This window comes from Protopterus annectens, chromosome 11.part0 (assembly GCF_019279795.1).
Source record: "Protopterus annectens isolate FY-2018-M chromosome 11.part0, PAN1.0, whole genome shotgun sequence".
NCBI classification, from domain to species: Eukaryota; Metazoa; Chordata; order Ceratodontiformes; family Protopteridae; genus Protopterus; species Protopterus annectens.
This window is the reverse complement of record NC_056745.1, coordinates 768211208-768236585: the sequence shown is the minus strand read 5'-3', so window position 1 is coordinate 768236585 and position 25378 is coordinate 768211208. Positions and strand designations below refer to the sequence as shown.

At 41.3% G+C, this 25378-nt stretch overlaps 1 protein-coding gene across 1 annotated transcript in view; it reads left to right on the top strand.

Annotated features, from left to right (window-relative positions):
* The window catches only part of IPO8 (importin 8), a 3293983-nt gene that overhangs the window by 2493642 nt on the left and 774963 nt on the right, over positions 1 to 25378 (top strand). Inside the window, exon 19 of the mRNA XM_044088203.1 lies at positions 12692 to 12789. Coding sequence (XP_043944138.1) covers positions 12692 to 12789 — 98 coding nt within the window. The remainder of the gene's footprint in view (positions 1 to 12691; positions 12790 to 25378) is intronic.

Genomic DNA, 25378 nt, shown 5'->3' with positions numbered 1-25378 from the left:
AGGCCCAGAGAGAAACTCTCCAGACGCATGTCTTTGTAACATGGGAAGAAATTGGAGCTCCCAGAGGAAACCCACATGAACACAGGGAGGACCTGTAGACTCCACACAGAAGGCACCCCAGGTGAGAATCAAACCAGAGAACCTCTTCCTGTGAGGCGACAATGAAACCGCTGCACCATTGCACCGTCTGTGATGAATCCAGAAGTTCCTGATATAAGTTGTTCACCGAAGACCATCCCTGTTGCTAAACCCATTCCAGATTGTTATGTTACCAGATCTGGTCGCATCTCCATACCATCTTTTAGATACACAGCACCTATGACATGAACATTGTGTTTGTTTCTTATGTCTATAGTAATGCATGTCTAACTCCGTTATTTTCAGCTAAGGGCAATCTTTTCAAGAGGGAGGATGTAGATCATTGTCTGTATGTACTTTTAAGAAGCTTTCTAATGGCTTGCACAAGTGTATAAATACTGAGTACATGTGAGCCTCACAGCCATTTTGTAGTCAGCTGTTGAGATGTAAGCATGTATGTCTGTAAGGTCTGTCTCTTAATCAGTTTGTTTATATTTTATGATGCTGCTATCCATCCTGATGTGTTTCTGTGTAATAAAGCATCTAAATGAACTACCTTGCCTGTCCGTTATCTATGTTAGAGAGGGATGAGCGACACACTGGCAGGAAGAGAACATTGGAGTAAAGGGTTACAGTTGTTGCAATGGTCATGGTGGCAGCTACAAAGAAGGAACTCGCAGAACAGGGTTCTACTATCCATCTCCCTAATAGAGATGCTAAGTCACTGGACAGATTTTGGAAGTGAGTTTATGCTTCAGTGACTTTTGCTTTCAGATCGCTGAACTACTTGACGCACTTCACAAGACTGCAAAGGGACTTGAGTAAGGTACTTTCAAACTCTCTTTCAGGGACCACTACTGCTGAAGCTCAAACTCCTGTGGCATCACAGTTAGCTACCCTTCAGTCTATTGCAAATTTGTCTATGAGGTTCATCTCGCATGTTGCAGAAGGTGCCTCAAGGGCCGCGGTTTCAGGTATTTCTATCAGGAGGTATGCCTAGATGTGCCTGTGTGATTTTGTGGAGCCCTTCAAGTCATCTTTCGTCAATGTTCCTTTTGACGGCTTTTCCTTGCTTGGCCCCACTGTAAAAGATACACTCTCTCTAGGTGTGAGAAAGACAGAAAGACCCTGTCTGCTGTGGGCATTTGTTTTTCGACCCCTCATAGGACTTTTTCCAGGATTCAACAGGGAGTTCGAAAAATGAGGTTCAGGAAGTCTCAGAGTCCTTTCCATGACACACTTGGAGGTAGATGTCCTTCAAGAATGCAACTGCAGTCATAACATGTGGGTTGTCCTGCCTCAGGCAGCCCTCGGTCGGCCGGATTCCAAAGTCTGGGTCTGACGTCGGCTGATGTCGCATTTCTCTCCAACGTCAGAGCGGCTGGAGTACATAAGCATCAGCCGACGCCATTTTCTTCAGTCTTTCTTGCCGCGCGGTGCCCGAAGCAGAAGCGGTTCGCAAGTGCCGGTCGGTCAGCTCCTGAATTCTTCGATACCGAAGTCATCAAAAAAGCTAAGTACCCCATTGGGGACCTTTTCTTGCCTCAGCTGATGTCAGAAATTACTGAAAAAGTTAACAATTGTCTATCTTGTGGTAAACAAATACCTCATAAGGATTTCCACTCTTACTGTCTACCTTGCCTTGGCCCAGACCACGACGTCTCGGCCTGTGTAGCCTGTGCTCGCTTCAACAAGCGCACCCTCAGGCGCCGGGCGGAGTTCGCTGAAGATTTTTTCGGCGATAAATTTGCTTACACCATGCCGTCGGATCTTCCGACATCGCAAACTCCCAAGAAGCGAAAAGACCGGGACCGACATCCTCGGCCCGCGTCTACCACCGACTCCACGCCAAAACCTAGCGCTAGTGCTCCGGTTCCCTCTGAGACTGTCTCTCCACTGCTCCGAACCGAAGACACCGCATTACCGACGACTCCGATTCCGGACATCACTCCGACGCCAGTTATCGATTTTCCTCCGGATACCGAAACCGAGGAAATGCCCGAGACCATTGCTGTAGACAAGGTCACTCCTGCACATGGAGCTGCCAGGCCTCCTATGGCCATGTCTATTAAGGCCTACACTAGGGCTAAGGCAGCCAGCAAAACAAAACATCTTACTACTAAAACCTTACCTCAGCCTACTCCAGAGACACAAATTATGTCTATGGCTGCTGACTTAATTTCTATGATTAGAGGTTCACAGGCCCATCCTGAGAGAGGATCCCAGCCTCCTTCTGATAAAAGGCCCCGGGTTGAACCCTCTGACCCTATCCCTTCAGATGAAGATTCTGAGGGCTCTGTCCACTCTGATAGCCAGGAAGAGCTCTTCCAGACCTATGAGGACTCGGATGCAGAAGATTCCATCCCCTTGGCCTCCCCTCCTGAGGATATTTCTTTTGAGGAAGTTCTGCATACCATGAGGGAACATTTCAAGTGGCAAGGAGAGGAATATTCTGATTCCAGAAAACGCCTTAGGACTTTCCTTAAGAAGCCCCAGCACAGGCCCTTAGCTATTCCTCCTGTACTTGATGTTTTGGATGATTTATATTCTGACTCTAGTGCTACCCCTGACTCTCTTCCTCCGGCTCCAGCCAAGCCAGACAGGTATTACAGGGTTCCAGAAACACATTCCCATTTATTCAGGGCCCATACTGCTGATTTGGAAACTATTTCACAGGGGCCTAAAGGAGTTTCAGCTTCCACCTCTAAAAATCCATTGCCCTCCAACAGGGAAGCTAGGTCATTAGAGAGATGGGGCAAAAAGGTTTACACATCCACTACCTTATCTATGAGAGCTTTGAATTGCCTTTTTCATATGTTCCAATATCAGGATTTCCTGTTAGAAGATTTACAAAAAACATTAGCCACTCCTGATCCTTTAGACAGGAAGGCTTTGCAGGAAGCTGTACATAACACTCAGCAAGTAAGCAATCACTTCCTGCAGTGTGGATATGATGCACTGGAAGCTTCATGTAGGGCAGCTATGACAGGGGCAGTCATTCGTAGACATGCATGGTTAAAAGATCAACCTCTACCAGATCATGTAAAGGCAAAACTTCTGGATGCACCTTTGGAAAAGAACAAGCTTTTTGGTGCTAATGCTAAGGATGTGTTAAAGACCATCGAAGAAAAAGCAAAATCAGTTCAGACGGTGAAAGATTTCCTCCAGGTTCAACCCCCCAGATTCAGTAGGAATTGGCCTTCAAAAAACTGGTCCTTTCCTAATCCAGAAAAGTTTCAAAGGGGTAAAAACAGACGTGGACGCGGAAGAGGCCAATACAGAGGCCCTTACAGGGGACGACAATGGCAGCCAGGAAACCAAAGAAGTGACGCAGGGGTTTCACCTGCCCCACTGCCACAATCTCAATGACTTTCCTCTACTTCCGCCTACCAGGGAACAAATAGAAGCTCCCTTGGGCAGGAAATTATCTCTGTTTGCAGAAAATTGGCACAGACTGACAAAGGACAAATGGATTTTGGACATTATAGACCAAGGCTACAGGTTCCATTTTCATACCTTGCCAAGAAAACAAGGCATGCCAAACCTGCCACAAAACCAGAGGGCAGAGGCTATCAAGCAAATCACTCTGCTTACTCGGATGAAAGCAATAGAAAGAGTTCCACAACAAGAACAAGGCCAGGGGTTTTACTCAAGACTGTTCCTTGTTCCAAGAAAAGAATCTCAATGGAGACCAATACTGGACTTGTCCACATTAAACACCTTTCTCATAGTACCAAAGTTCAAAATGCTGACTCTACAGCAACTCCTTCCCATGCTGGGCAAGGGGTCTTGGCTGATTACTCTGGACCTCAAGGAGGCATACCTGCATGTCCCTATCAGACACAGCTGCAGAAGATACCTCAGATTTCTTGCAGGGCCAGAGCATTATCAATTCTCAGCATTGCCATTTGGCTTATCTACTGTGCCCAGAGTATTCACAAAATGCCTGGCTTCAGTAATTGCTCATTGCAGGCTCCAGGGGATACAAATTTACCCGTATCTGGACGACTGCCTCATACAAGCGGACAACAAATTGATGTTGACAAAAAACTTGGACTATGTCATACGATTACTTCAAGCTCTGGGATACACAGTCAACTTCCAAAAGTCAAGACTGCAACCATCCCAGCAAATAATCTTCTTAGGTACCAAACTAGACACAGCCTCTAAAATGGCTTACCTGACAGAAGACAAGCAAGAGAAGTTAACTCATTATTTCAAAGGTTTAGCAAAACTCACCCAGATGACTGCAAGGAGATTCCTACAGGCCCTGGGTTACATGGCATCCTGCATTCTCCTGGTTCCATTAGCAAGACTACACATGAGAAAGCTTCAATGGTACCTAAAAAGCGTTTGGTCTCAACTCAGCAACAACTTGGAGACAACCATACCGCTCATTCCATGCCTACAAAAGGAATTCCTATGGTGGGCCTCGGTGAGCCAGGCAAACACAGGTATGTCATTCAGAAAACCACAGATAACACAGACCATGACCACAGAAGCCTCAGACCTTGGATGGGGGGCGCACATGGAAGGCAGGTGTATACAAGGGCAATGGTCTCCAAAGGAAACACATCTGCATATAAACCAAAAGGAAATGCTGGCAGTAATGCATGCCATCGAGGCCTTTCAACACCAACTTCAGCAAGGCCATTTACTGATACGGACAGACAACACTACTGTGATGTGGTTTATAAACAAGCAAGGGGGCACCCACTCTTACCCCCTTTGCAGACTGACAATGCATCTTTGGGAAAAATCACTGAGCCTAAACATCCAGTTACAATCCCAGTTTGTTCCAGGCAAAGACAATGGGTTGGCGGACAGCCTAAGCAGGAATTTCACAGATCCACACGAGTGGAGGTTACATCCGAAGGTCTTCACACAACTCACTTCGACATGGGGCAGGCCAGAAGTGGACCTATTTGCCTCTCACCTCAACCATCTTCTACAAAAATTCTGCACAAGGACATACCATCCAAAAGCTTGGAAAATAGATGCTCTCTCATTCAACTGGAACTTCCTAACAATCTATGCATTCCCACCTCTGCCACTGATGACCTCAGTATTGCTAAAGATCAAAGCAGAGAGACCCAAGGGAATCATAATAGCTCCGGATTGGCCAAGACAACACTGGTATCCACTACTACTGAGCATATGTCACACCAGGAGGTGGGCCCTTCCCCAATGGCCTCTACTTTTGACTCAACACAATTTCAAAACAGTGCATCCAAACCTTCAGACACTGCAGCTAACAGCCTGGGAGATCCCATAAATAACCTCAACCTATCTCTCTCCAAGGAAGTTCAGAGAATACTAACAGAGGCTCGAAGACCATCCACCAGAAAGGTTTACTTAGCAAAGTGGAAAAGATTCAGCAATTGGAATACCAGCAAGGGACATGATGCATCATTGTTGAGTATCCCACTCATCTTGGAATATTTGGCAGATATGCTAAAGAACGGCCTCTCATATTCTTCCATAAAGATGCATGCATCAGCTATTTCAGCTAGATATAACACTGATCCTCCTGTTTTTTCACACCCTTTGTTAAGGCAATTCCTCAGGGGAATCAAGAACATTAAGCCACCAAGAAAGGCCCCAGTGCCAGCCTGGGACCTCAATTTTGTCCTAGAAAAACTGACTCTACCTCCATTTGAACCAGCAGCTTCAGTTGACTTGCAATTTCTCTCATGGAAGACAGCTTTCCTGTTGGCAATTACCTCAGCAAGAAGGGTTTCGGAACTACAGGCCCTGATGGCAATACCACCGTTCATAATTTTTCACAGAGACAGGGTTTCATTAAGGACCAACCCTACTTTTATGCCAAAGGTGGTTTCTAGGGTTTCTTTAAATCAAGCCATTCATCTGCCTGCTTTCTTCCCCAATCCTGAGAATAAGGGGGAAAGACTGTTGCATACCTTGGACATTCACAGACAGCTTCAATACTACCTGGACAGAACCAAGGCCAGTAGGAAGTCTGAACAACTTTTTGTAGCTTACGCCCCTGCAGTCCAAGGAAAAGCAATTTCAAAACAGACTGTTTCAAAATGGATTGGACATTGCATCCAATTCTGTTATTCCTTTCGTGGAAAGACTGTTCCAGCCAATGTCAGACCACATTCCACCAGAGCTACAGCCACCTCTACAGCATTCTTAAGAGGGGTGCCTACTAAGGACATTCTAGAAGCTGCTACATGGAGCTCCATGCATACATTCTCCAAACACTACAATCTCCCTCTATACTCCAGATCCAGAGCAGGCTTTGCTTCGGCAGTCCTGCAGGGTTTGATTGCCACACCATCTCTTTCCTAGAGCATTCCTCCTCCTCCAGCTAAGCAATGGTATTCTACCCACATGTTATGACTGCAGTTGCATTCTTGAAGGACATAGTACAGTTTTGTACCTACCATAAATGTAGATGTCCGATAGACATGCAACTGCAGTCGGATTTTCCCTCCCTCCATACCCTTCTATGCCTAGGGTCCACTCCTATCCCTGTTACTCTTAGCTGGGGATATCTGTTATGGTGTATTTGTTTTACTGCTCATTTATTTGTCTGGAATCCTGTTTTTGTCTTCCAATTTGATTACAGCCTTCCTTGGAGGGCACTTGGCATCTGGGGCAAGAAACACTGAAGAAAATGGTGTCGGCTGATGCTTATGTACTCCAGCCGCTCTGACATCGGAGAGAAATGCGACATCAGCTGACGTCGGACCCAGACTTTGGAATCCGGCCGACCGAGGGCTGCCTGAGGCAGGACAACCCACATGTTATGACTGCAGTTGCATGTCTATCGGACATCTACATTTATGGTAGGTACAAAACTGTACTTTCTCCCAAAGGCAGAGGGGGGAGCGGTAATGGTAGAAGACGCCTCAGTGGCAGAGGAGGCCCACAAAACCGAGGGTCTAGAGATGCATTTTCTGACGGACCCTTTCAGTGCTCCTGAAGGGAGGCCTCATTGCCATCCTGTGGAGGCAGTTGGAGGTCACTTATCTCTGCACCAGGAAGACTAGCTAAACATAACACAAAACACTTGGGTGTAGAGAATCAATCCCACCTCAGTTACCCAAGAAAATCCCTGATGTTTCACCCAGAGGGAAGCAGCAGCACTAGAAATGCAAAAGCTGCTAGGAAAAGAGTCATCCAGGAAGGGTCCATCAGACCAAATAGAATCCAGAACTTACTCAAGATTCTTTTTTAGTGCCAAAGAAGATGGGGAACTGATGACCAATTTTAGAAATAGGTTCAACATACCAAGTCCCAGATGGTCACAATTCAGTCCATTCTGCCATTTCTGAGCAAGGATGACTGGATGTGCTCGATAGACCTTCCAGATGCGTATTGTCACATAAAATTAAACAGACGATCCAGAAGGCACTTGTACTTCCAGCTGGGAGCCAGTCATTCCAGTTCAGAGCACTGTCCTTTGGCCTCACCACAGTCCCCAGGCATACCCGTCAACTGTCCAGATTTTCGTAGAATGTCTAGATTTTTGCTTCATATTTGTGGTTTGCTTCTCCAACAGTTGTGGTTTTCTTGCCAATTGTTGAGGACTGAAGTAAAAAATAAAGGCCAAAATTTTAGTTTTATACTTCATAACCTAAATAAAATTAGTGGTAGTGCAAAACCTGTTATTCTGTCAACTATCTAAGTTTGTAAAAGCAAGATTTAAAAATTGTTCCTATTTTAGGGCCTACGTCCCCCCCATTATTTATAGCTTTGTCCAGATTTCTTGCTCTAAAAGATTGAGAGGTATGCCTTCCAGGATGTTCACCAAGTGTATAGTAGTGGTAGCATTTCATTTGAGGACTGCAGGGATTCCAGGTGTTTCCATACTTAGATGACTAGCTCATTACTGCACTGATCAGGCATCAACTAGTACAAGCATGAGACCGAGTGTTGCAGACTTATTCAAATCTTGGATTAACCATCAATTACAAGTCACACCTACAACCATCCCAAAGCATTGGACTGCATAGGAGCAGTGCTCAACACAGTATCTATGGGAGCATCTCCTCCTCTTTAAAAAGTACAAACAATAACGAATCAGGTCAGGAAAATAATTTGCAGTACCAGAATTTCAGCCAGATTGATGCTGCAAGCCCTGGAATCAATGTCAGCGGCAATAATTTTAGTTTCTTTAGCAAGATATTACATGAGGATTCAGCAGTGGATGCTAGTAACACAATGGTCAATGCTTTCTCAACCAATGTCAGCAAAGATAAGAATAACTCTGGTATGCAAATGGTATCTTTCCTGGTGAATGCAGTCACAACAACTGTTGCAAGGTCATCCTTTCATTCTCCCCCACCCCAAGGCCTTAGTGACCACAGATGCTTCCCAAATTGGGTGGGGGGGTATTTTCTGTGGAAGATACTCCATGGCACTCGGTCCCCCAAAGAGGCCAACTCGCATATCAGTGTTATGGAAATGAGAGCCTTGCTTTTGTCATTGCAAGAATTCCAAAACTCTCTCCCTCTCGGCACAGTTGCAGTCCAAATGGACAACATGTCAGTAGTTTGGTGCATCATCAAACAAGAGGGAACCAGATCTTATCCCCTGTGTCGAGAAGCCCTAATAGTGTGGCAGAGGACGATATCCTCCAACTGCTTTCTAATTGCAATGCATATTCTGGCGAAGTCCAGCATGATAGCAGGCAAACTGAGCAGGTCCATGTTACTACCTCACGAGTGGTCCCTCAACAGCAAAGTGACATAAGTGATTTTCCATCAGTGGGGCCAACCTTGCTGTGATCTTTTTCATCTCCCCTAAACAACAAGTGCAGCATCATCTTTGCCCTAATCCCCCCACTGGAGGAGTCACCGAGGGATGCTGTGCTCCATGATTGGACTCTTGGTCTTCTGTACGCTTAACCTCCGACTTCTTTAATTCCTAAATTCCTTCAGAAATCAGCCAGGTTGAAGTGCAAAGTCATCCTCGCTGCACTTTACTAACCTCAAAAGGTTTGGTTCCCCTTCCTTTGGACTCATCTTCTGTAATCACCTTGGATTCTGGATCCAGCTCCAGACCTTCTGTCTCACCGACAGGCATTGTTCACCCGACTATCTCAAATCTCAAGCTATCTATGTGGTTTCTCCAATTCCCTTAATAGCCAGGCAACCAGTGCTCTCTTTGTCTGTTCGTTCTATACTTTTATCTTCCCATAAACTTTCTACTATGAAACTCTACAGGAGTAAATGGAGAAGATTTGTTTACTGGGCAGAGCAGAATCAGATAGACCATTTCCCAGGTCTGTTTCTTTCTGTTCTTGAATTTTTAGAAAGAGTGTTTAATGAGGGTGCTAGTTTATTGACTATTAAAGTTTAACTTAAAGCAATCTCTTAACTTTCATGTGGGGTTTCAACGTTTTTCTCTAGCTTCCTCTAAACTGTAAAGTAAGATTGGGAGGTGGCATAATGATTAAGGTGTTTACCTTACAAACACAAGGGTCAGGGTTTGATTCTCACATGGTGTAATTGGCTAGGCTTAAAATGGCTCAAAAGGGCAATTAGCCTAGTACTAATCTGTGAAACTATAAGAAACTAAAAAGCAGGCCAGCACTCCAACATTGGTGGAATTACTTTTATTCACAAACCGGTTTTGGCTATCTAAGCCTTCATCATTGTCTTCCTCAAAACTGTACAAAGTCTTTTTAAAAAGGTAGTATTCTACTAAGATCCCCTTATAAGCATCCCGTACCACCATGGGATTTAAAGTTGGTACTGAAAGTCTTTACACATTCTTTCTTTGATCCTGCAGCTAAATGTGACCTAAAATTTCTGACAAGAATAACTCTCTTTTTAGTTGCAATTACATCTGATAGAATTTCAGAACTTTATGCATTATCCTTTAGGCCCCCATACTTGATTTTAATAAGGATAGGGGTCACCTTACGTACTAATGCTTCCTTTCTATCTAAGGTGATATCAGAATCTAGCATCAACCAAGCCATTAACCTGCCAGTATTCTTACCAAACATTACAAATAAAGGAGAACATATGTTAACACTTACTGGATGTTCATAGTTAAGTTTCTACCTGCACAGAACAAAAGAGTTTAAAAAGACAGATCAGCTATTTGTTTCCTTTGCAGATAATAAGTTGGGCGAATCACTTACAAAGGTAACTCTGGCTAAGTGGTTGACAGATTGCATTTCATTTATCTACAGCAAATTGAATCTTCCCTTACCAAAACCATTAAAGGCTTATTCAACCAGATCTGTGGCTACTTTCACTGTATTCCAGTCTAGAGCCTCTATGGACGATATATGTGTGGCTGCAACTTTCGAAATCCTCATACCATTATCACTCATTACAAACTATATCTGATCTCTAGGGGAAGAGCAGCCTTTGGCTCAACCGTACTCAGGAATATCCTTCTTTAGAGTCCACCCAGGAATTTAGGTAGCTGGAGACTCTGTCCCATGTGTTGAGGAATGAATAAAAATTGACATAATCAGATAAAGAAGTTATATACTTACCATAACGTTTCATCTATGTTGTCCATTTTCATTCTTCCTTAACTTCCTACCCTCTATCCCCCTCCATTTCTCACAAATGACTTCTGGAGGAATGAGACTCTTAGGGACACCATATGTCCCTTTTGTTGAACTCCAGTTATGGCAGTTCTTTTATAGTTTTTCTCTCAAGCTGTAAATAAGATCTGAGGGACTTTAGGCATTGTGCATTATGGGTAGGAAAGGAACTCGAAAGTTTGTCGGAGGCCACAAGCTAGTGTAACTGCCGAGTCAGATCTGAGTGTCGGATCTGAACCCATCTGTTGAGGAAGAATGAAAACGGACAGCATAGATGGAACTTTATGGTAAGTGCATAACTTCTTGTTTTAGCCTACTTTTAGTAAACCAAGAGTTTACTAGGTATAGTTCATTTTGCAGGGTTTGTTGGTCAGAGGGTGACTTAACTACTCCTGGTTTACAGTCATTTGCAAACTTGACTTCAGAGTATTCATAAATCTCTGTAAACTTTTAAAAAGGGGGATAGAGAACATCCTTTGCAGGGAAAAAAAGTCAGATGTCTTAATAGGTATTAGTATGAAAATAGGCTAAAGTTGATAATGCTCTGTATTTATTTCTGTAGACAAATAAGATGGGACAGAAATATAAATTTGTTTTTATTTTCAACCACAGAATGTAGGAAAATGTTGAAGGTAGAATGCTGAAAGATTGCAGAGTGCTGTTACTATAGTAAATGTCATACATTTCTGGAAACGTCATCTTCACAAGAACATAGAAGAGAACAAGTCAAGGGAGGACAACAAAAATATTGCATAGTCTTCCTGAAAAACAGAAAAAAAGACTAGCAGAATTTAATTTCTGCATGTAAATGAAGCACTGCATATCTCTTTGTTCTGTGCTTTTCATCTTCCTCAGTACATACCATATTACCTTTGCATAAAATCTCAGTACTTTCTCTTGGAGTTTTTCGTTATCTCATAAGTCTTACCGACCATCAAATTTTAACATTTTTGGCCCTGGAAGAGCCTACATTGCATGGTGTTTGCAGCTTCTCCGTCTTAAATTCCTGTTGGATTCGTAATCTTAGAGTCCCTAAGGATTCATAGCTAAGAGCAAGTGAGAGTCTGGAATTTCTGGAAGTATGCAACCTCTAGCTGAAAAATAGTGTGAGCTAAGGAAGGAGGTCTTGCTGCTGACTCATTCTTATCTTTCTAAAAAGCAAAAAAAAACTTTAAATGTCTTCATTTGAAAAAGATGCTGGCTTACAGTGTGTTTGTAAAATGACATTCTGAGTACTGCCATTCAAAATGAGTGAACAGCACAGTTTGAAACAGAAGGATTATTAGCATATTGTTGAATTTTGTGGATACAGAAACCACATAGGGAAGAAGAAAGTTTACCCCAAAACAAAATCATATTAATATGACTGCCCCCAAAACTGTTATTGGGTGCAACAAATTAATTATTTTCAGATTTCCGTAGATAGTAGTGCTGTTTTGAAATACTAAGGTGTTTTACATTTTCTGGTCATAGTGGTCCTTATTTATGTACAGGAGAAGAAACTATAATACAAATGTTTCACTACCTCATTTGGACTTCACATTCATACTGGGTATTCTGTTTCAGAAAACACTGTACAAGACACAGTTTTTAAGACACATGGTAGATGATTTATGGAAGATGCAAATAAACATTATTTTTTAAGAAGGTGTGATAGATGCTGAAACAATCTTCCTTAGTAGGCTGTTAGGGCTAAAAACATACAGTTCAAGAATGCATGGATCAGATGTAAGGTATGGAGAAAAAAGCTATTAGGAAGGATTCTTATCCAGTAAGTAAGGAAGTGAACAAACTAGATTGAGCAGGCAGTCCTAGTGTTCCTTTAAAATCTGTTTTTCTTTGGGCATATCATAATTAGATATTACTTTGGAGGGTTGTAGGTGTCAGTGGGACAGTGATATGTAATAGAGTAACTGGCTGTCCTACTATGTGTTTGATGTGCATGCTAATGGAAAACTAGTCTACATCATATCTAAGAGCAGTTTTCCATTAATCACTGTATAAGAAGAGCAACAGAAACTGTACTTGTCATTTATAAGTTAACATATTTGCCTTTTATATTCTTTCTTTCAGATATGATGCCTCTTCTGCATAACTATGTTACAGTAGACACTGACACACTACTTTCTAGTCCAAAACATTTAGAGATAATGTACAACATGTGTAAAAAGGTAAGACATTTAAAATGAGTAGATAATACATCTGTAGAGTCTGTGTATGTATTTCCAGGGAGCAGAATAGTGACGTTAAGTCTGAATGGTCACATCATTTGCAGAGTTGTTCTGTTTTTTTTTTTTTTTTTCTTGTATGTTCTCATAGTAAAGCCTTTGACAGCTTAACAGCTTTTAATGTGTTACAAAAATGCTATTTTAACCTGGGTCTTAGAGAACTTCTTTAAAATGGACACTTTGTATTTTATTGGTATTGTTTGCAGTTTCTGTTATTTTTCTTTCTGTCACTAAACCCATGGATTGCTCCCTACAGTGTGTCAGCAGTTATATCTGAGACACTTTTCATCAAATAAAGCATCTAAACATCCAACTGTTCTGAAGCAGAACTCCAAGCAGTATTCATCATTTCATCTGATTCCCTGTCCAGTTTGCATATCCTTCTACGTTTAGGTCATTGTCTCTTATCCTGAAAGTGAGGGCATAACTGTTAAATAAGTTGGTTTTCTGTAAAATATTTTTTTTTTCAATTGCCTTAACCTTTTCCATTTGTGACATTAAGCCTAAACAAAAAATGTTCTGGTGTTGCTGTGATTTGATTTGTGGGAAGATAATCCACTAGGAGGAATAACATCTTGGATTTTATCCTTACTAATATGGGAGCATCTTGTACCATCCCTTGTGTATCTTCACCACTTGTTAGATCAGACCACAAAGCAATATCCTTCAAAATAAAATTGAAAACCTTCAACTAAGATACTTTTAAAAGTTTCTTTAAGGCAAACATCCTACTCCTAAGTGATACATTGGCAAAATTCAAGTCAAGTCTCCACCAAACCCAGTTAACTCCACTGAATATGCAGAAATGTACACCACCACACTATATAAGTATGTAAACTGCTGCATAGATGCAGCTGTACCCATAGGAACAAGTACAGGGCAAACCCCAGAAACAAATCCACATGGTGGAACCCTAATATCAACAAGCTGTGTAATAAAAGGAAACAAATTTCATCTAAAATTATGAAGAGTAATTCCCAGAATGTTAGAGCCCTTGTTCCTAAAATAAACAATTCAGGAGTTTAATAAAATCCACCAAAGCCAAATATAAGGCTAAAACAGCTACCCAAACCAAAGACAATCACAAGGCAATTTTTAGTTATGTTCATAATCTCAAAAGAAGAATGCACTAAACTGATTGTGAACTCTGAGTCTGAAGATATAGCAAACCTACTGGCCAGTAAATTCAGCTACAGCTTTACCCCCTCTCTCAACTGGCTTGCCTCTATCTGTCACACAAGACCAAGTCCTAAAAGTGCTATCAAAACCAAAAATACTGCATTGATGGAGCTTGACAACATCCCTGAATGCATCTTAAATAACACAAAGCACGATTTAGCCACACCCCTAACAACACTGTTCAGTCTCAGCCTCCATATAGGTTTTGTACCAAGTGAATGGGGAACAGTTACAGTCACTCCCCTGCATAAGGAGGACCCTCTACAGATACAGGTAATTACAGGCCCATAAGTCTGACCAGCCTCATATGCATATCCATGGAAAGACTTATCATGGAGCTAACAATCAAGAGATAGGGAACCTCCAAACACTGAACCCATATCAGTTTGAATTAGTCAAGGGCAGGTCATGCTTACTGAACCTGCTGGATTTTATTGAAAAGGTCATCAAAGTAATTCATGGAGGCAAAATGCTATACACTACATACTTCCACCTGGCCAAAGCTTTTGATACAATTCCCCACTCAGCCATAGTAGAAAAGCTAAAACTGTGAATAAACCCATAAGTAACCAGCTTACAGATAAGACAGAAAATCAAAGTAGAGTAAGCAAAGAACTCAGCCACCAGTGGAGTCCCTCCACCCCAATGGTTCTTGGCTGGGGCCTCTCCTGTTTCGCGTGTACTTTTTTGAAGTAAAACTCAAATACCATAGGGCTCTAGCTGATTAAGTTTGCACATGACTGCAAGCTAGGAGCAGTCATTTAATCCCCAAAATGGCTTTGACATTCTCCAGGAAGGTTTGTCCCAAATAAATAACTGGTGAAAAAATTGTGGACTGAAACTAAATGACAAAAAAAATGCGTTATTGTATCCTGTGGGTAGTCATCTATCTTGGGGAACTACCACATTGACATATGCCCCTGAAAGTTGACCAAGTTCATTATTTTGGAACTTATGTGGACAGTGACCTAACTTTTGACCAACATGTGTCCATTGTTGTACGAAAGGCTTCTATATTACACAGTTTATAAATAAAGGGATTGTGTCTAGAACTAGAGATGTCATTGCCCCCCCCCCTTTACTCAGCCCTCATTAGGCCATTCACTGAATGTAATGCCCTGTTTGGCATGCATCTTTCCAGACATATGCAACAGCTGGAATTCCCACAGGAGATACCTTACTAAAAGAATACAAGGCCTACACAACATGTCTTATGTGGACCAAACTCAAAGAGAAGGAAAAAGTGCCTAAAAGTTAGAACAACATAAAAAAAATCCACAATAGATACTTCGGAAGTAACTCGGGCAAATAAACCTTTAAGATACTGCCAAGTAAAATGAAAACTGAGAGCAAGAAAAAAATAAAAAAGCTTTAACGCATTAACTTGATCACAGCGTTTTCATCTGTGTACCACAACTTCATCAGATAACTTAAGCCCAAAACATTCACTCCTTAAATACCCAACCCCATTAATCAATCAACTTAGTAAACTTCATTAATTACAAAGAAACAGCATCCCTTAAAAACAGTCTACAGTCCAGTACTTTCATGACAAAGAGAACCATAAAAAATATATACTAACACATAAAATTTAATTGTCATAAAAAATACTTATTTCCAACAAAATAAAAACATTAATGTATATATATATATATATATATATATATATATATATATATATATATATATACATATATATGTATACATATACATAAACACACACACACTGTGTGATGTGTGTTTGTGTGTATATATACATATATATATATATATATATATGTGTGTATATATATATATATATATATGTGTGTGTGTGTGTGTATATATATATATATATCTATAGTGAGAGAATTCAGAATTATTCCTATAAAATCTATGCACAGTGTACTCTACTGTCATCTTGTGACTTTACAAAGCAATTGCATTAAAAACATTGTGAACATTAAATAAACCTCTCTAAAATGCATTTGCCTTAATAAAAAATAAATAAGTATATATATATAAAACTCAAAAGAATCACTTTTATCAGTTCCCTAATCACTAGTATAATCTAATTCAGAGCCTAGCTGTCCTTAACTTTAAAATAGGAGCCAGGGACACAGACTAACTGAGTCCAGGGATTCTCTTGGCTTCTAACGCAAGCGGCCAGTATAATTCCGTGAACTCTATCAGAGTCTCCCATTGCCCCCCTTCTAGGGTTCTGTTCTACCCTTTCAAGTGCAAAGAATGTGTATGTGGCCTGTAAACAAACTGTAGTGTGCTTATAAAAAGGGCATTCCTCTCCTCTTTATTCTGAATATTGTACAAGTGTTCAGAAGTCCTTCTTTTGAATTTTCGTGTTGTTTTCTCTACATATAAGGCGTCACATTTTTGCATAATGCCACATAAATCACCCCCATACTTTCACAATTAATAAAACATGTTGAATCTAAAAATGTATCCATAGGTTTTAAATGTATGGTCTCCTTATTAGTAATATATGAGCAATGAGCACATGCTTCACATTTGTATGTGCCAAATCTTTTATTTTTGCTATTTCCCTATTTTCATACTTATCATTTTCTAAAATTTTCTTAACATTGAGCCCTTTTCTAAACACAAACTGCAAGGGTTCCTTAAAAATTCTTTCCAACTCAGAAAAATGGGAAAACTTCTCCCATTTCTGACTAATAATCTCCGTAATAATATTAGTGTCACTGTGAAAATTTACTACAAATGCCCCCTTATAATCATATCCACCCTCATCTTTATCCCTAATAACCTCCAATGTTGGCGTTATTTCTTTTATAGGGCTGTCCACGTCCCTTCCCCAAGTTGATCTGAACCTATCTTTTCTTCCCTCTCTGACTTCTTCCATCACTCCCTTTATCAATTTTATCGAATATTTCCTCTCCAGAAACATCTTTATACTTTCACACTCCTCCAAAAAGTCCTTATCATCAAATGTCATTCTAGAACCCCAAATAAATTGTCCCCTTACAATATTCTTCTTTGTTTAAAGGGATGCATGATAGTAAAATATAAATATGAACTGGAGAAAGTACTTTTTCAATGTATAGTAGATTAAAACCTGTTTAACTCATCTATCTTGTGAATTGTAACATCTACGTAATTCATTATTTCTCTTGTAATATGATAAGTGAATCTTAAAAACTCAGTAGTATGATTAATATACTCTAGAAACTCATAAAGCTGATCTTCTACACCTCTCCAGAAAATACAAATATCATCCAGGTATCTCTTACATAAATTCCAATTTTTTGCATACCTGGAATTAGAAATGTACTTCTCCCACATCGATAGTACTATGTTAGCATAAGTGGGGGGCGTAACCACCTCCCATCTCCACCTCACTAAGCTGATTATAAAATTTTCCTTCAAAGAAGTTTTTATTCAAAATGAATTCCATAAGCTCTAGACATACTTTAAATTCATCATTTGTAAATTTTCCCTTTTTAATAAGATCCTTTTCAAACCATTCAAGTCCAGTATTGTGGGAAATGACAGTAAACAAATCATGGATGTCTGTTGTAACAAATATCATGTCTTACCCATAAAGTTCTGTTTTAATAGTTCTTAAAAAACCCAAAGAATCTTTTAAAATATCAGTTTAATGAACTCAGATCTTTTTTTAGCTTACAATCTAAATATTTAGCTAGGGGATATGTTTTGGACCCATTTGCATCCACTGTAGGCCTAAATGGTGGGTTCATCACATTCTTAAATACTTTTGGTATGCCAAAAAATTATGGCATTACTGGCTGGTCTATCAGTATGTATTTAAATGCTTTTTCATCTGTTATCCTGTCATTGTACAATTCTCTTAGTGCAAAATCGATCCTAAGCAGTATTAATTTTGTTTTTTTAAACTCTCCTTTATTTCTCATTATCATTCAGCAAGTCCATCATTTTAGTTATGTATAACAGTACCAACAAATGCTTCCCTTTTTGCACTTTAGCAACTCCACAGGCCTTAGTAGTACTTTATACTATTGTGCTCAGCAGGGTCATTGACCTGTCCACACATATACATTGTGCTTCACAGATACTTAAGTGAGAACATGAGGTTAAACATGCTTTGTTTTGTGTAGCCTTGGGCATGCACACAATATGGTAAAAGTGATTGTGACATTTAATGTAATCATAAGTATAATGACTGCACAAAGAGGGTCAAAATTGTGGGATAACACACTCATGGCCGTGACTTTAGATATTGCTTTAAGGATTTGCTACCAAGCAAGCAGATAATACAAAAAACAGAAATGTCTTCTTTAATCAACAGTTCTCTTGAGGTAGTAGATTTGGGTTACTGCTTTGTAATTATGCTGCAGGAGAATGTTGTTTGGTGGCCATCTTGAAACTTTGCTGTGGAATGGAGTTGAGTTTGTGGGTTTAGCTGACAACAGGTGAATACTGTCTACTGGAATATGAACATTGGCTGTGGTTTGTTACATGACACGACAAGTGCAGTGTGCTGCAGTGTACAGACATCGTGGCAGGCTGAAGAATGTCTCATACTCATTGATTATATGCCTTAATTGTTAATAGTTGTTTATGATACTGTCTAACTGACATATGCTGCAGTATATGCTGCTGTTTACTTTTAAAAAGGTTAATAGCTGTCCAGTGGATGTTACTAATTGAGTAATGCAGGTGTGTCTGCTAAGGGGACAGTCACACAGTAACTGATTTTTATCTCATTGTCTGGGTAGGGGCTTCTAACTCGTGTTTACTAGAGGGAGTTATTGCACTGGACCTTGTACTCCACAGTCCTCCATGGTGTGACCACTGAGTGTAGTGTGTCTATGTACATTTTAGAATCACCTTACATGAATGGATTGTGGCTGTAAGAAAAAGAGAGTGAGTGTATATGTGTGTGTTTGTGTTTGAAGATGGAGGAAGGGCTTAAAGTACTATTGACTAAGTTTGTAGGCTTGTGAATGCAACACGAGGGTTTGCAGCAAACATAAATGTCTTGTCTGTTTCAGGGAGTTCTGTGAGAGAGGGTAATTATAAGGCCTCTATGGCATTTATGAGCTGCCTCTTACTACAGCTGTCCCATGGTGCTGAGTCCTCAATTGAAATTGTGGGGGCCCTGCACATACATACCCAAGTAGGAAGCCTTAACATTGCAATACTAAGGGATTGCATTGACATTGTGAGGGATACACCAGCCTACTGCTGGGATACACATACCCATGTACATCATATAACTGTTAAGAATGCTGTGGATGTAGACATATTGGTGCTAACATTCATGGTATATGTCATTGTTAGGGTGGTTGAAGTACAGTAGCTGTCGGTAGCAAGTCCACACTCACCTTGCCTTGAAAAACACTTGTACCTATCAGCAGCATGTATAAAGAGGATATGTCATGTAGTATGTAGTAATGTCACATATGGTTCCTAACAAAAAAGACCATGAGCTTAAAGGGTCTGAGCCATCAAGAGAGGCTGGAGGCCTTGTCCCTGTGTTCATTGTCCTGTAGACTATTTAGGAGTGATCTTTGCCTTGTCTTCCAGGCCATTAGGAATCCAGCAGTTAAAGACCTTGTATTTCTTCTCACATCAGTCCAGCACACACTAGACCCAGAGATGTTAGTCAGTAAATGAACAAATCATGATGGAGAGACCAATTTATACTGCAACAACTACACCTTTTACTGGAACAAACATCATCTCCAGATAAAGTAGTATGACATGATATCTTCTTTTAAGAAGGAATCAGATAGTTGGATGGGTATTCATACCCCCCCCAGTGTGACTTGCATATCACACTTGAAAGAGGAGGCTATGCCTAAGGGCGAGTACTGACTGTAAATGGACACATTGCTCAGTTGCAGTGTACATACTATTATTTATAAAATGACCTTTAAAAGAGCCTTTTGAATGCTCTGCATCATCTCTTTGGGATGGGATGATAGCATGCGCTACAGGGCACTTTTGATTAAATTATCTGACTGCACAGCAAGTCTGAGTACATTACAGTATTTTTAATTAAGCATGTGCTGTACCTTGGATGAAGCAGAGGAAGAAGGGGAGGCAGATGAGGGTTAATCATCAAAACCATATTCTTCAGTGACAGAAAGTACAACAGAATTTTGAAGACTGTTCACAAGATGTACATTTTCAGAAGAGCTTGTGCAAGTCTTGCAGTAATTATCGGGGGTTCAAAGGATAAAAGCCCTTCAATGAAACCTTTTGAAGGTCTGGCATCTTCAGCAAAAATGGAGACAGCCTTGCTTCTTTAAAAACATGCCCAGTTTATACTCCACACTTTCTCTTCTCCTTTTTTCTTTTTTTTTTTAAATCACCTTTATTATTACATCACACAATAGCTTCTCAAAAATCTGAGTAGTGACATTTTGACCAAACTTTGCACTTTCCAATACTGTCTACTTTTTTCTAAACATTTTTTATATCACTATAGTTGTATTGCCAGCATTATTATATTAATACATTGTTACAAAGCCCAAACAACTTTTACCTTCTCTTTTTTCACTGTAAACCTCCCTGCAGCAAGCAAGTGTATCTTGAATCAATGTCAACTGTAGAAAATCTCTCTGTATTAAAATTAAGTTCCTGAAAAATTACACTCCCTTATTAACAGTGGCTGAAAATTTTGTTTGGGGAGGGTGTCTTGTTCTCCTCTTTCTCTGTCTCTGTCAGTCACCTTCTGCATCTCTGTTCAGTTGGGTCTTCATAGTCTAATTTTATCATAGAACAGTACTAGGCTATTGACCCAAAGGGCCTTTTTAAGCTTAGCCATGCTTCTGAGTAAAATGTAATGGGTTTTGTTTCACAAGGGTTTTGAATTGTATATATACTTGGGCATGAGTGACCAAGCATTTAGCTTCCTCTCTCTAGTAGACTTAGGTGCCAGACGAGGGGTATGTTTATGGTTCCACATCCACTGATCTAAGTTTCACTTTAGTAACTGCAGGGATGAACTCTGCATCACAGTTTCCACCAATTACTCAACACCACCATTATCAGTTTTTAAGCCCAGTTCTTTAGCCAGCTGTACTATAGTGTCACCAGTCTAAGTACTTATGTGCTAGCACATTGTTCATGATCTTTTTCCATATTTCATTCATATATTGACAACGTCACCTCTTTCCATGCTGGTACTACCTTCTTTGTGCATTGCAAAATGTTGTATTCCTTCCAGAATTTTCTAGAGTGTTTTCTCACTTTCAGTAACAGAAGTAGCACGAGTGAAGGTTTTTTTCTTAAATATAACATGCGATAAAGGTTGCAGTAGCACCCTGGTTTATTGGGTGAATGATTGCGATGGTATTTGGTGAAAGGTAGGCTACCTTGATGCCAGCGTTCATGTTACACAGGTGTGGGGGTGTCACATGCAGCGTACCTTTTTGAAGACTATTCCCTTAACTTTTAAAATAAAACTATTCAGGAAACAGTGATAAAATAGTGCTGGAGTCATCCATGTTTTTTTTTACTATGTGCGTAGGATGCTGGAAGATTATCTCTTAAATTCTTAGCACAGAAAAATCTGGACAAACCCCAGGATTCAGTAAAGCTTACGCAGAACTAAACTCCATGTAAGAATAAAGGCATGGCTCAAACACTGAGTTTGTTTCCTGTGCGATCCAGTAAACAAGGCTGGGGGCGTGCACGAGCCTTCCAGCACTATTCTGACATGGACACCATGGAATACTGCTAATCACCTCATTTGCTGGTGAAAACTATGCAAATGAGGTGAATTGGCGATTCAGCAAGCAGACAGGCATCCGTGTTGGAGCTGTGTCCACTGCAGAAATATATTCGGTTACTAACCATGTGCATTTCTGCAAAAATCAAAATGGGGGCATGACAGCTGAAAGTAAAGCATGTATTAAGAGTATTAGGCATGCCAATGGCCAAAAATATGGCCATTGGCATGCAGAAGTGTTTCAAAAGTATGTTTTGGCCGATTTTGGACATTTAAGCGGAGCGCAGTGGCATGCAGAAAATAAAAAAAATGTAAAAAGACAATTTTATGTCATTCACATGTTTTGCCATTATAGTGGGTAGCATGCAGAACCAAAACAATAACAGGTAACAGTGGTTGCTAAGGACATTGGCTCCAGTGTAGTGATGTAACAAGGGACTAAGGCAGTGGTGTATGTAAATGAGCTAAATTTATTGAATAACAAAAAGGGAGACCGTGTCCGCAGGTACCTAACCTTGTAGGGACTCTAATGCCGTGGTGTAAGCAGAAGTAGCAGCTGACATGAAAAGGGGATGTGTCATGCTTGGTGTAAACACATTGAAGCTCCTTGGCTTCTATTTGCGCTCAGCTAAGCAAGGGTGTGTGCCTGATGCTGTTTAGCTGCGCTTAGCTCTTTCAAGAATTTCTGACCATGTTTGTGTCCAGGGGAGGGCCTTTTCTGCTCAGCAGTATTTACACTAGCTAAAACAGTATGCGCGGGGCTTGAACACAGCTGGGAAAAAAAGAAAAAAAAAGGAAATAGCAGAATAAAAGTAATGAACTACAAGTTACTAATATGGATTCTGCCACTCACAGTGGCCCATTCAAACCCCTCAGTAATATAGCTGGCAGGAGGAATGTATCCTAGTCAGACAATCACACAGACAGCATCATCTGCAGCATACCAGTATAAAGTATGCAAACACTTTTCAGTCTGGTTTTTCCCACAAGCCCTGCACCATTGGTGTACACTACACACTTGGGAATTTTAACTGATAAAATGTTAGGGGCTGCTGCTGCTTTGCTACATCTGTATGTGCCACAGACTGTAAGTGGTGATGAGGATGATGCTCTCAACCGGACCGAGGAGGAGAAGAGTGTTCAGACCCAGGGTAACCTTTCAGGGGCTACATGAACTGGAGATAGTTGAGCGCTATAGGGTGGACAGGGACATACTATTGCAACTCATCAAGCTGTGCCGGCCTCATCACAGACCCAGAGCCAACAGAGGGGAACCCATCCCAGTTGAAATAAGGTATGTGTAGTCTTACGAATATTGGATACAGGTACTTTCCAAAGACCTACTGGGGACATCATGGGGGTCTTGCAGGCATCTGCATCCAGGGTTCTTCACCATTTCCTGGATGTCATGCAAAGACGTGTCAGTGAGCACATACATTTTCCCAGCACCTCTGAGGAGAGGACCAGCAATATGCGTCTCTTCCACTGTGTAGTAACTACTCAGAAGTACTGGGTGTTATAGACTGCACGCACATCCACATCAAAGCACCACCCAGTGAAGAGGGTATAGTCTATCTCAACCATAAGGGCTGTCACTCCATCAAATGCCAAGTCGTGCAATGCCCAGGGCATTATCATGAATGTGTGTGCTGGCAGCCCTGGTAGTTATCATGACTCCCACATCTGGCATGTGTCACAGATGTACCAGGCATTTGCAAGGGGGGACATCGCATATGGCCATCGGGTGGGGATGCTGGCTTATGCATGGATGATGACACCCATCACAAATGCGCACACACACACACACACACACACACACACACACACACACACACACACACACACACTGAAGAATGCCATAATGAGGCACACACTCAAACCAGGATCATTGTAGAGCATGTGTTTGGGATGCTCAAGTCATGGTTCTGCTACCTTGACATATCTGGTGGAGCCCTGCAGTACTCTCCAGCCACATATGCACACATGTTCATAGTATGTGCCATGCTACACTATGTGATCCTGCGGAAACAGCTGCGGCAGGAACATCACAGGAAAGGGCCACACAGCCCACCCCCATTGCCAAGGTCCCCACAAGATCAGGAGACTTGGAGGAAGAACCCGCTGAGCCTGCCCCTGTAGGCAGATGGAGGCGTGCCCAGTATGCCCAGGCCTTGGCAACGCATAGCACACACACTGACACTGTAGGGACCCAGGGACTGACACCTCTCTCTGACTCACACACATAGTAAAATAGATACCACACACACATCACACTACTTGTACCTTACCATGTATATGCTATATACTGTGTGCATCCGACAGAGTCAGCCCTGAAGCACCGTCCTCGCAACTGCCACAGGCACAAGGTAAGTTAGTTTTCTTAACAATAGATGAATGGAGTAGTACGTTGTGGTAGCATAGCTATGGTATCGCTGCAGGCATGCAAAGGAATGGGGCGGCATACTGGGATAGCAGCAGACAACCGACAGCTGTGTGGGACAACAGGAAATATCCGTCCAATACTGGCTTCCCCAGAGTATGCAGTTGTCCCCTAGTTGACAAATCTCACTGCAGTATATGTGGGAGCCTAACTAACTGGGGAGGGTCATAGGTCACATGCATGGATGTCAGTGTGGGGGTCCCATACTCGCCCTTCAGCCTTACTCAGAAAGTCAGCCATAGAAAACCATAAATAAATGTCTGGCAAAGGCCCACAAATGAGGACATTGATGAAATATTCCCCTGCAGACTTGCACAGTGATGTCAAAGCAGGTCTTGCAGTTGCATTAAGGCTCTGAGGGGTAAGAAGTCTGAAACCTACATGTCTGCCATTACAATCTAACCTGTGGTCTTTAGTGATATGCCTGTATTCTCCAGGACAGGCACAATACTGTGCTAAATGGAACCAAAATGTAAAATCAACATCGGCACAGTCTGTGCAAATGTGTAGTGATGACAGGTGTGTTCCCCCTAACACACCCATGTTCCCATAGAAATGCAGTAACATTAATGTTTGTAGGGCATTATCAGCAGAGCACACATTCACAGGGCTGTCCCAATCAACTTGATAACGTGTCGCATGTCCGCAATATGCAGGGGTCAATGAGCTATGTATATGTGTAGTTAATACTGTCAGGATGTGGCCAGCACTTACTCCTGGCTGTCATGTCTTAGTGGCCTAGGTACAGTACTGTGATTGACAGGGTCCATCTTCCAAGAGTTGCAGTGCCAACAATTTTGCATGTCAGCTACATCTCCTGTAGGAGTGGTACACACTGTCCAGATGTCAATATCTGTTACTGCCGGAAAGCTGTACAGGTCAAGGACAGGGGGCCACACATATGGGCAGTACCCAGCTTGGAGTAACCTACACAGTGCCTAGCATACCTCTCAACTGTACAGACTTTTTTGCAGAATGTCCAGAGGTTTGCCCATATTTTTGGTCTGTTTATCATGAAATTGTGGTTTTCTGGCAAATCACAAAATACTTGGTCAGAAAATAATGTCAGATTGTAGTTTCAGACTTCATACCCTTAAGAAAAATGCATGCTAATGCAAAACCTGTTATCCTATCACCTTTCTAGGTTTCTAAGGCCAGTAGTTAACAATGGTCCCTATATTTAGGCCCCCCCCCCAATTACTTACAGCTTTGTCCAGATGTCTGGCTCTAAGAAGGTG